This window comes from Vombatus ursinus, unplaced genomic scaffold (genome assembly GCF_900497805.2).
Source record: "Vombatus ursinus unplaced genomic scaffold, bare-nosed wombat genome assembly UNPS02014786.1, whole genome shotgun sequence".
Lineage (NCBI taxonomy): Eukaryota > Metazoa > Chordata > Mammalia > Diprotodontia > Vombatidae > Vombatus > Vombatus ursinus.
Genome location: NW_020954564.1, coordinates 29966372 through 29978618, shown reverse-complemented (window position 1 = coordinate 29978618; position 12247 = coordinate 29966372). Strand labels below are relative to the sequence as shown.

Below are 12247 nucleotides of genomic sequence, written 5' to 3'. Positions count from 1 at the left end.
GTAATTAAGTGACTAAGAGTCATTGGTACATGAAGGAAGGTAGGGATGCTCTGTAAATACAAGGAATAGTCAGACAGAGTGCAATATAAACAGGAATCAGCAATGTAGAAAGCCCTTCCAATTAGTTAAATAACCGGCTCTCTAGTCAAGGTAAGTGAAACAAGCAGACAGGATATGACATGCCCTACGTTGATTCTAGTCCCATGCATGATCAATCAGCCACTGTGGAATTCATTATCTGACTGCACCCTGTACAATCTTGTCATATGTCCTGGTGGAGCAAGGCACAAACTAGGACTATGGACATCCAGGGAAAGCCCCCAGTGGAGCAGGAAGTAAACAGCTTTGTGAAGCCAAGAGTTCTCTTCCTTGTACTAATTCCAGAGTCCTTCTTTATTAACTGCTTCAATTTGGGGAGTGATGTAGAAAATATTTCCCTTTGAGGTTGAAAAAGACCCTATAAACTTTTTGTGGAAGATCTTGGCCAGGTCTTAATTTGGGTAATCCCATTCTAATATCACATATCTAATATCACTGTTTCCCCTACCTGGTATTTCCAAATGCCAATTTATTCAGATATTGTCCTCACTCTCTCTTTGAAGGGATTCACTAAGACAGATTTGGCCTTTAGTATTTTAACCTAGTTCGAATATAATTTGTAGAGCAAAACTTTCTGAAGAAACCACTGAATTCACCTAGAATCATACTGGCACATTCAAACTCAAAGGTGAGCAAACTGGTACTTTACATTGCCCTACAATGTACACTTCTTTTTCTCTCTCCTTTTGTGACTTTTTCTTGTATTACCAAGGTGATGGTCCTGAGTTTGTACACTGACCCCTTTCAGTGGCCACTTCTAGTGACACAGGCACCGTGGCTAGGTCTCTTCCACTTGCTGAAGGTCATATGCAAACAGAGGCTCCTGGTTGGTCTGTTGCGTCCATTGGGGGGGGGCGGTGAGGAGACGGGGAAAGGGTAGGGAGACGGCTGCCAAGAATATTGAACACTGAGTCAGGAGAGGCCTGGAGAAGCCATCCACTCATTTGGCTCCAAAGGAGAAATAACTTCTGCTAGCACTCTCTCTTCTCCCCTATTAGTGAGCTAAAAATCAAGTATCCTCTTCCTTGGACTTCCATTCATTGAAGGGGAGAGAGGAATCTGACTCCTTCCCTCTTCCTGGCCTCCCAAACCTGGTAACAATGGCAACAGACCGCCTATGACAACCAGTACATATGCTAACATCTCCTCATGCCGGCTTTCACTTATGCACTCATTTTGTGCTTTTTGGACTAGGGGGTGCAGTGGATAGCATGCCAGGCCTGGAATCAGAAAGACCTGAGTTCAAATCTAGCCTCTGACATTTACTGTGTGACTCTAAGAAAGTCCCTTAACCCTGATTGCCTCAATTTCCTCGTTTGTAAAATAAGGTGGAGAAGGAAATGGCAAAGCACTCCAGTAGCTTTGCCAAGAAAACCCCAAATGCGATCGTGGAGAGTTGAACATGGCTAAACACAACCAATGCAGTAACATTATCATTGTGAAATCTCATCATTTTGCAAGATCCAATCAGCCTTGGCAACTGTACCTTATCAGTGCCATCTGCCCCTCTAATTGGAGGGTAGAATCATAAATTCCTCAACCTCCATTTAAGGATGATTGATAAGACAGGCATCCCCTCATTTCCCATCCACTTACATTCATTCTGGACTTCTTTGACTTCACCGTGCTGTAATACTGCATACCCTTCCTTCTCCTCCTTCCCCACCTTTTCAGCTTTTGTGTGTATGTATGTGTGTTGCCTTCCTCCAATAGACTGTAAACTCCTTGAGGGAAAGAACTGTTTTTATTTTTTGTATTTATATCCTTAATGTTTAGCATGGTACCTGGCTTATAGCAGGCTTAATAAATATTTATTGACCAACTGCTAGCCTACATGAACCTAAGATTGAATGAACCTCAAGTCTCAGGGTATCTCTTTTGCTTTGTCTTTCCTGGGACACAGGACATCACTGAGATAGCTGCTGCTAACCTTGACAGGAACTTCCTGAGTTCAAGAACTCAGGAGCTCCTGGGTCCAGATGCTGGTTACTCTGGAGATGATCTTTGAAATACTTGGGAGAAGAATTTCATTACCAAGAAAATAAACCCAAAGTATCCACTTGCTTGCCAGATGATATGGATTCTGAATAAGGTACTCATATTATACAGAACCAAGGTGAAACTGAAATACGTGCTCAACATTCCAACAAAATGTTTCATATTTTAAGTATCAAATTCTCTTGAGAATATAATGTGTGATGGGTAACTGTAATAATCTAGTATTTGATAATTCCAAAGACATAAGTTTTGGGGACAAGAACTCACGATTTGACAAAACCTGCTGGGAAAATTTGAAAGCAGTTTGGCAGAAACTGTTGGTATAGACCAACATCTCACACTGTTTACAAAGATAAGGTTAAAATGGGTAAATGATTTAGACATAAAGGATGATACTATAAGCAAATTAGGGGAGCATAGGATAGTTTGCCTATCAGATCTATGGATAAGGGGAGAATTTATGACCAAACAAGAGAGAAAGAAAGAGCACATTATGGGATGTAAAATTTATAATTTTGATTACTTTACATTTAAAAGTTGTTGCATAAATAAAATCAATGCAGTCAAGATTAGAAGGAAACCAAAAGCTGAGGGAAAACATCTCACAGCAAATTTCTCTGATAATGGCCTTGTTTCTCAAATATATAGAGAACTGAGTGAAATTTCTAAGAAAATGAGTCATTCCCCAATTAATAAATAGTCAAATGATATTTACAAGCAGTTTTCAAATGAAGAAATCAAAGCTATCACCAGTCATTTGAAAAAAAATGCTCCAAGTCACTATTGATTAGAGAAATGCAAATTAAAATAACTCTGAGGTACCATCTCACACCCATCAGATTGGCTAATATGACAGAAAAAGAAAATGGCAAATGTTGGAGGGGATGTGGGAAAATTGGGATACTAATACACTGTTGGTAGAGTTGTGAACTGATCTAACCATTCTGGAGAACAATTTGGAACTACGCCCCAAAGGCTATAAAACTGTACATATCCTTTGACCCAGAACTACTAGGTCTGTATCCAAGAGATCAAAGAAAAAGGAAAAACCCATTCGTACAAAAATATTTATAGCAGCTCTTTTTGTCCTAGCATAAAAAAAAATGAAGTTTAGGAGATTCTCATTAATTGAGGAATAGCTAAACAAGTTGTTGTATATGATTGTGATGGAATACTATTGTGCTGTAAGAAATGAGGAGCAAGATGCTCTCACAAAAATCTGGACTTACATGAACTGATGCAAAGTGAAATGAGCAAAACCAGAAGAACACTGTACACAGTAACAGCAACACTGTAAGACGATCAACCATGACTGACTTAGTTCTTCTCGGGAATACAATGATCCAGGACAATTCCAAAGGACTCACGATGAAAAAATGCTATCCACCTCCAGAGAAAGAACTCATGGAGTATGACTGCCAATCAAAACATAGTATTTAAAAAAAAAAAATTTCGTGTCTTTTTTTTTTGGTCAGTGTTTTCTTTCACAACATAACTAATGTGAAAATATGTTTTGCATGACTGCTTACATATAACCTATAGCAAATTATTTGCCTTCTCAAGGAGGGGGTAAGGAGAGAGAGAATTTGGAACTCAATATTTTTATAAATGTTTAAAAAATTTACGTGTAATTGGAAAAATATTTTTAAAAATAATGGTTGTTGGTTTGAATTTAACCCATACACTGTTCTGCAAACCTTTAAGCAAAGATTCTTACCCCTACCTTTCTATATTTTTTAAAAAATAATTTGATAATTGTATTTCAATATAACCGGCTTCCTTTGTATCCCTATATATTTTATGCATTAAAAACATTGTTTTGATAAGGGGTCCACAGGGATCTATGACGCACAAAAAAGTAAAGAAGCCCTGCCTTAAAGTAAGGCATAACTACTGAATCGAGAGACGCCTGGACAATCAGCTTTTTGCCCTCACTCAACATGGCCGCCCAGGACGGCATCTTGCAGGAAACGCCTCCTTCCTCTCTCCTCCCTCCCTCATCCGAGCCCCTCCCCCAGCAGGGCTTTCCCTTTGCCCCCCTTTGACCAGCTTGTCTCACATGACTGGGACCCGCCCCCGCCGCGTCGGGCGTGCGGCGCGCCGTGATGACCGCTGCGCACGCGCGGTGGCGGCGCCCCGGCCGGTGGCAGCGGCGGCGAAGGGGGGGGGCGCGGCCCTGCCTTCCCACAGTTGCCGTCCTGCGGCCCACAGAGCGGGATGGTTTAGCGGAGTTTGCGGTCCGCGGGGGCCCGGAGCGGCCGGGGAGGGCTCCGGGGGCCGCTACCGCCGGTCGGATCTCTGGATCGGGCCCCGGAGGCCGGGCCGGCCCGGGCCCTGGAGGAGGAGCAGCGGCCATGGCGGGGCGCTCGGGCCAGGCCGTGCTGGACGAGTTCACGGCCCCCGGGGAAAAGACGACACTGCTGCAGGAGAGCCGGGGCCGCATCGAGGGCCTCTTCGGGGTGTCCCTCACGGTGCTGGGCCCGCCCGGCGCCCCCACGCCGCTGCCCGCGCCCGGCCGCATCTGGCTGCAGCTCAGCGGGGCCAAGGAGGCCGTCCGCAGCGCCAAGGTAAGTCACCCCCTCCCCCCTCCTATCCCGTCCCATCCCTGCCCGACCCGTGTGCGTGTACGTGCGTGTGTAAGTGAGTGCGTGTGAGTGCGTGCCCATCGCTCCTGCCCGCTGCTCGGGTCCGCTCGGCCGAGGACCGGACACCCCGGGACCACGGACCCTCTCCGTGTCGGGGTCTGGCACAAAGTAGGCACTTGCTAAGCGGTTGTTTCCCACCTGTTGAAATCCGACCCGTCTGTTGCCACCTCCGCCAGGAAATATTTCCCAATTTTCCTCCTCCACCTCCAGCGGAAGTCAGTAATGATCCTTTACCCCTGAGACATTACATTGTTTTCATACCTCCTATACATTTATTTTCACCTAACTTACTAGGGTTTTTTTTTGTGTGGGAGACACTTGCAGCCTGCCTTCCTCTCCTCCCAGTCCCTCCCCCGCACACCCTACTTTCAGTCAAAGCTCTGTGAATTCCAACATCCAATTATCTTTTGACTTTAGCACTAGAATTAGAACCACCTTAGGGTAATCTTCCTGAAACTGTTTATCCCTACTCCACTGACTCTAAAACTTTCAGGGACTTCCTTTTGCCACCAAGTAACATTTAAACTCCTGGCTCTAGTATTCCAAAGTCCCTCCCTCCCAGTTGTCCCTGTCCCAGCCTTATCTCATACAGTTCTAATTGAGAGGCTGGGCATTCCATCCAAACTGGACTGCCAGTTTTTGTTTTTGTTTTGGCTTCTCCTGTCTCCGTGTCTCCTTTTCTCATCCCTTCCCCTAGCCTAGAATGGGCTGTCTTCCAGCTGGGACTTTCCCTTATTCCCCTTACTGCTCCCAAGCAGCTTTCAATCAAAATTTCTATATAAAGAGACTGATCTGCTTGGTATTCAACTTGCCTAGGACTGTCACTCCCATCCTCATATCAGTCCACTATCTCCAACTTCCTAAAACTTAGTTTGCCCAAAACTCCACCCTGCCATTTAACTCCAAACCAGTTCCTTCTCCCAGCTACAAAATTTCTATGAATGATACCACCCTTTTTCCCATCTTCTAGGGGAGAAATCTTGGGGTTATGTTTGGCTTTCTCTTCTTCATCCCCTGTATCAAACTCCCCCCCTTTTTTTTTCTTTGTCCTGTTAAGACTGCATCTTAAGTATTAGGTTCAGGTCTGGGTGTCACATTTAGGAACAGCATTGACAAATAAGAGTACAACTAGTTAAGGGATAAAAAGCAGGATTAGTTGAAGGAACTAGAAATCTCTAAAGAGGTGGAGACTTAGGGAGATGTGATAGCTGTTTTCAGTGTTTGAAACATGTTTTATGGAATAGTTTTAGATTTAACTTTGCTTGACTACAGAGAGCAGAACGTTTTGCAGAGAGGAAAATTTCAAATTGACATAGGAACAATTTTCATAACAAAGTTGGTCAATAATGAAATGACCACTTTAGGAGTCAGCTAGTTCCCCATTATTAGAGATCTTCCTTTTTTGTTGTGTGTCCTTCTTTCTCGAAGAGGACTGTGACATCAGGAAGGTGATGCCATGACTTGCAAGTGAACTGGAATCAGGGAGGGCTGTGCAAGGTCACCAGCCCCACTTTCTCCTCTAGAGCCATCTGGGTCCAGTGGCAAGATATAAATCAGGATAACTGGAGGTGGCCTGCAGATCTTCCTTTAAATGGAGGCTGAATGACCACTTATAATGGTGGTTATAGAGAAAGGATTCCTGTTCAGGTACTAATTGGAATAGATGACCTTAAGTTCCCTTCTAACTCAGAGATGCCATGAAATATTTCTTGGATTGGCTCCTTTGTCCTCCTTCCCACGGCTACTACCTTAAGTCTTCACTACTTCGTGCCTAAGTTACCACAAATGCTTCCAGTTTGCGGAGCTTCGACCTTAGGAGTTTATCATAAAAATAACTCATCGTGTCTTAATGTTAAATTATTGCTTTTAACCTAACCCATGGATGAGAGAAACTTTTTTTTTACTATTCCAAGACCACACAAGAGTGAAAAACAAGTTGATTAGTTTAGGGGAGTTGTGGGTTATTTGTGACAGATATAAAAGATTTTATTTATTTGACTTTCAAATTGAGGACAGGGAACATCTAACTTTATTCTATAACCATCTAAGTTATGGCCAGGTGGGAGATTGAGGAGAGAGAGGGAAAGAGACAATTTTGGGTGTCCCTATGATGCAATTCAGTTCAAGAAGCATTTATTAAGTCCCTGTTACATTCCTGACACTGCTTTAGGTGCCAGGGATACAAAGAAGGAGGTTAATATTTTGCTGGAAATGTGGGTGACAACATGTATACAAATAAGTAAGAACAAAGTATATGCACAGTGATCATGGGGGTGAATCAGGAATGGACTCCTTAAGGAGGCTCCAGAAGGAGCACTTGGGATGAACAAGGGATTCCAAGAGGTGGTGATGAGAAGAAGGAGCATTCCATGCACAGGGGACAGCCTGTGCAAAGGCATGGAGGTGAGGGATGGAATGGCATGTTCAGGAAACAGCAAGGAGGCCAGTTTGGCAGGAACATAGAGTATATGAGGGGGAGTAATGGGAAATCAGTTTGGAAAGATATTGGAGCCAGATTGTAAAAGACTTTAAAAGCCAAAAGAGTTAATATTTTATTGTACAGGCAACAGGGAAACTACTGAAGAAGATCCTTGACCAGAGGAGTGACGTGGTTAGAACTGTGATTTAGGAATACCATTTGGGCAACTGGGTAGAAGATTTATTGGAGAGGGGAGAGTCTGAGGACAGGAAGACCAATTAGGAGGCTCTAGTGATAGATCAGGCAAAAGGTGATAAGTGCCTGAACTAGAAGGGTGAACATAAGAATAGAGAGAAAGGGGCAGGTTTGACAGATGTTATGAAAGTGGATTTGATATTATTGGTAACTGTTTGGATGATAGAGAGAGTGAAGAATAGAGAATGACTAAGATTCCAAACTGGATGGTGCCCTCAACAGAAAAAGTGAAGGTCAGAGGAGAGGTAGGTCTACAGCAAAGGTTCTTAACCTTTTCTGGTGTCATGTACCCCTTTGGCAGTCAATCCCTTCTCAAAATAATGTTTTTAAATGAATAAAATAACATACGTAAGATTACAAAGGAAACCAATTATATTTTAATACAATTGTCAAAATATTTTTTTAAAAAAACAAGTTGGCAAACCCCAATGTTAAACCTCAGTGTAGAAGGAAATTTGAAAAATTCTGTTTTAGACTTGTTGAGCTTAAAATGCCCATGGGACATCCAGGTGATGTCTAGTAGTTAGTTGGAGGTATGAGACTGATGCTCAGGAGAAAGATGAGGGATGGGTATGTCAATTTGGGAGTCATGTGCACAGAGACAGTAATTTAGCCAATGACAACTGATGAGCTCACCAAAAGGATGAAGAAAATGGAATTAATACTACTTTGATTCAATATTGTATTGATTTTATATTGTAATCTAATAGCATCTGCTTGAAGTTACCTTTCTATGTCCTTGAGTTGAGCTCAGAAATTTAGCTTTCCCTCTGAGTTTGTTTAAAGTTATAATTAAAAGAAAAATTGTTACTTCTTACACCAATAGCCCCTGAGATACTTCCAGGACATGTTTGTTAACTTGGAACCATCTCCAAAAGCTGTCATCTGTCTTTTCCAGTCCTCATGCAGTTAGAAGAGTTTTTATCTCTTCCAAGGAGATAGTAAGTTGGTAGTTTTGATCCCCTAGCAAAGATTACAAGATGCAGAAGGACCCCATAAAAAAATTAACATTCCTTAATTTTAATTTTATTTGGCACAAGAGAGAATAGAGTCCACGACAAGTCTTGGAATACACCTGCAAATGGAGGTAGGACATGGAGGGTGATCCTGCAAAGGAAATCAGAAGGGAAAGAGATAAAAGGAGAACAGAAGGTAATAAACCAAAAAAACCTAGGAAACGGGTGACCAGCAGTGTCAGATTTTACAAAAAGGTCAAGCAGGGTGAGACCTGAGAGAAAAGGTTTAGTGAAAGATCTATAGTAACTTCCAAAAGAGTAATTGAGTGGCAGAATCAGAAATTAGATAACAAAGTATTAAAACATGAGCAGGAACTGAGGAGCTAGAGGCAGCAAACATAGACAGCTTTTTCTAGGCTGTGAAAGGAGAGATATAGGAGAGTAACTTGAAGGGATGGTCGAGTCAAACAAAAGTTTTGTTTGTTTTGTTTTAAATGAGAGGGAACTAGACTTGTTTGTAAGAAGCAGAAAAGGATCCAGAGAATAAACAAACAAAAAAAAAAAAACTCAGAAGAATATGCCAATGAGAAGAGATGAGTATAAGTGGAAAGGTTGATCTTGGAGGAGAGCAAAATTGGAGCAAAGAAGAGGAAAGTAGGAGATGATGTTAAGGCAATTTGAGGTGTAGAATTAGAGAAAAGAGTGAGAATACATTAGAGAACCTCAATGGGGGGGGTGTGGTATAAAGTATGAAGCAAGTTCCTCTGCTGAGAGTGATTTGGGAGAAGGCATGGTATTGGCTTAAGGAGAAAAGATGTTTGGAACAGATGCTGCAGAGAACGCTTTAGAGAGTCAGTGAGGGAAGAGTAAAAACAAAAAAAAAAAACAAAAAACCCTCTGTCTTGAGAACTCCTCTTTTCCTTCTCTACTTCTTTCAATGAGCTTTTTGTTCCCCATGAGTTCAATTATCTCTAAGGACAGGACTGCCAGATCTGTTTATCTTGCCCTGATCTCTCTCCTGAGTTCCACACCACTCTGCTCATTACCTTCACTTAGATATCCCATCAGTATCTCAAACTCAACAACTCTAAATCCAGAAATCCTTATTTTTTTAATATGGCCTTGAACAAGTCATTTATCCTCCCTTAATCTCAGTTTCTTCATCTGTAAAATGAGAGGCTTGGGTTAGATGGTTCCTCAGAGCCCTAACAGCTCTGTGTCTATGATTCTGTAAGTCTACTTCTACACTTCCTTATTTCTGTTGAAAGCATCCTTATCCTATCAGTAACCCAAGCTCCAGCCTTTACATCATCCTGGACTTCTCCCTCTCCTGTCCCCACCTATCTAATTAACAACTATGTATCAAGTGTCTACTGGGTTTAAGCACTATGCTCCTCACTGAAGATACATGGACAGTAAGCAAAAAGTCAAGGAATTCTGTCGGGGGAGAAAACATGTGTATAGGAATGGGGACTGGACCTATTGTTAGAGAGAAGTCCTTGAAGAGGAAATTCCTTCTACCAGTGGAGGTCAGCACCTTTGCTGCAGCTTACAGTACTAATAAGTTGTTGAGAGCAGAGGTGACAAACTCACAAAGAAAAAGATCCCTACAGGCAACATATTGATTTAGAAAACCACAAATTAACATTATGTTGTATTTTTGTTTATTTTGTTAAGCATTTCCCAATGAAATTTTAATCTGGCTCTGCTCTAGTTGAGAGTTTTGAGGACAAGGAGTTTGCTACCTCTGTTCTAGAGCCCTGAAAGATCAAGCTACTTGCCCAGGGTCACATGTGTCAGAGGTAGGATTTGAACCTCATTTCCCCAGGTTCCAAAATCAGCTCTTTAACCACTATACAATATGCTGCTCAACATGAGTGTATGTGAATGTAAACAAAATATATTCAAGGCAATTTGTCAGGCAAAGGGTTTGTGGGGGGAGGAACCAGGAAAGACTTAGTGTAGAAAGTGATACTCAAGCTGAGCTTTAAAGGCAACAATGAATTCTTAGGGTTGGAGGTGAGAAGGAAGTGCATTGTAGGCATGAAGGACAGGTAGGACAGTTGCACAGAGACTGAAGGTTGAGTATCATGTGTGAGGAACAGAAGGAACATCATTTTGGCTGGCTTGTAGAGTGCATGAAGGTATAAAGTATGTGAGACTAGAAAGGTGCATTAGAGCCAGGTTTTGAGGACTTCACATGGTAAATAGGAGTTTGTATATTTTCCTAGGGGTAATAGAGAGCTATAGTTTATTGAGCAAGAGAGTGAAGGGATCAGACCCTTTGTCATAGCTTTTGACAACTATGTTATCTCTTAAAGAGGAAGACTAAAGAGAGAGAGGAGGGAGCCTAGGGCAGAGTCTTTGGGGCAGGGGTGGGGAACCTGCAGCCTCAAGACCACATGTGGCCCTCTAGGTCCTCAAGTCAGCTCTTTGACTGAATCCAAACTTCACAGAACAGATCCTCTTGATGAAAGGATTTGTTCTGTAAAACTTGGACTCAGTCAAAAGGCTGCACAGAAGGACCAAGAAGGCCACATGTGGCCTCGAGGCAGCAGGTTCCCCAGCCCTGCTTTGGGGTATTTACCCATAGTTGGGGGAGGGTGCAATATGAAGGATAAATCAAGCAAAGGAGACTGAGAAGGAGCAGACAGAGAAAACAAAAAGAATAATGTCCCAAAAAACCTAAAAAAAGAATAACCAGAAATGGGTGTTAAACTTTGTTAAATGCTACAGAGAGATCGGGAAGGTTGGAGAAAGGAAGGACTATCAACTCTGATGTTTAAGAAATCTTTGGTAACTTTGGAGACTGCACTTTCAGTTGAATTAAGTCAGAAGCCAGAATATAAGGGGTTGAAAAGTGAGGGAAGTAGAATTAGCTCCTTCTAGGAGATTTGAAGGAATAGAGATACCATGTAGCATGATAATGAGGAGATTGCAAGTTCAAATGAGGACTTTTTAAGGATAAGGAGGACCTGGACATGTATATGGAGTACAGGGAAGGAGCTATTAGAATAAAAGAGATAAAGATTAGGAAGTGAGAAGGAATAATTTTGACAGCAGTCCACCAGAGGAGGGGAGACCTGGGGTTACTGGAAAAATGTCTTTTTTAGAGGCAACTGGGTGGCTCAGTGGAGCTTGGAATCAGGAAGACGAGTTCAGATTCTGACTCAGACACTTATCTTCAGTATGACCCTGTCTCAATTCTCTCATCGCTGAAATGAGGATAGTAAATATAACCTACCTCCCAGGATTGTTGTGAGGATCAAGGGACATAACATTTGCAAAGCACATTGCAAACCTTAAAGGCCTATGTAAAATGTTAGCTATTATTGTTATTATTTTTTGTTGGTATTTTAGTTGAGATTATACAGCTCAAGGAGATTAATTAGCATAGAGAATGTTCCAAGTCTTTAGTGCAGTTTTTTCTTTTTTAATTTTTTTAAATATATTTAACATTTAAAAAAATTTTGAGATCCAAATTCTGTCCCTCCCTGTAGCTCCTCCCTCATCCACTGAGAAGGCAAGCAATATAATACCCATTATACGTGTGAAATCATGCAAAACATTTCCATATTAGTCATGTTGCAAAAAAAAAAAAAGAGCAAGAAAAATAAAGTAAGAAAATTATACTTCACTTTAAACTCAGAGTTCATCAATTCTCTCTCTGGAAATGGATAGCAATTTTCATCATGAGTCCTTCTGAATTGTCTTGGATCATTATATTAATCAAAGTAGCTAACCAAGCGTTTCACAGTTAATCATCATTATAATATCACTGTTACTGTGTATGATGATATCTTAGTTCTATTTACCTCATTTTTTATCAGTTCATTTTAGGTCTTCCCATGTTTTTCTGAAACTATCCCTCTCAT

The 12247-nt window shown here is 41.7% G+C and overlaps 1 protein-coding gene across 1 annotated transcript in view; it reads left to right on the top strand.

Annotated features, from left to right (window-relative positions):
- Nucleotides 1-4202: 4202 nt before the first annotated feature.
- Nucleotides 4203-12247, top strand: part of N4BP1 (NEDD4 binding protein 1) — a 55831-nt gene continuing 47786 nt past the window's right edge. The window contains exon 1 of the mRNA XM_027868119.1: nt 4203-4664. Within this exon, the coding sequence (XP_027723920.1) occupies nt 4203-4664 (462 nt within the window). The remainder of the gene's footprint in view (nt 4665-12247) is intronic.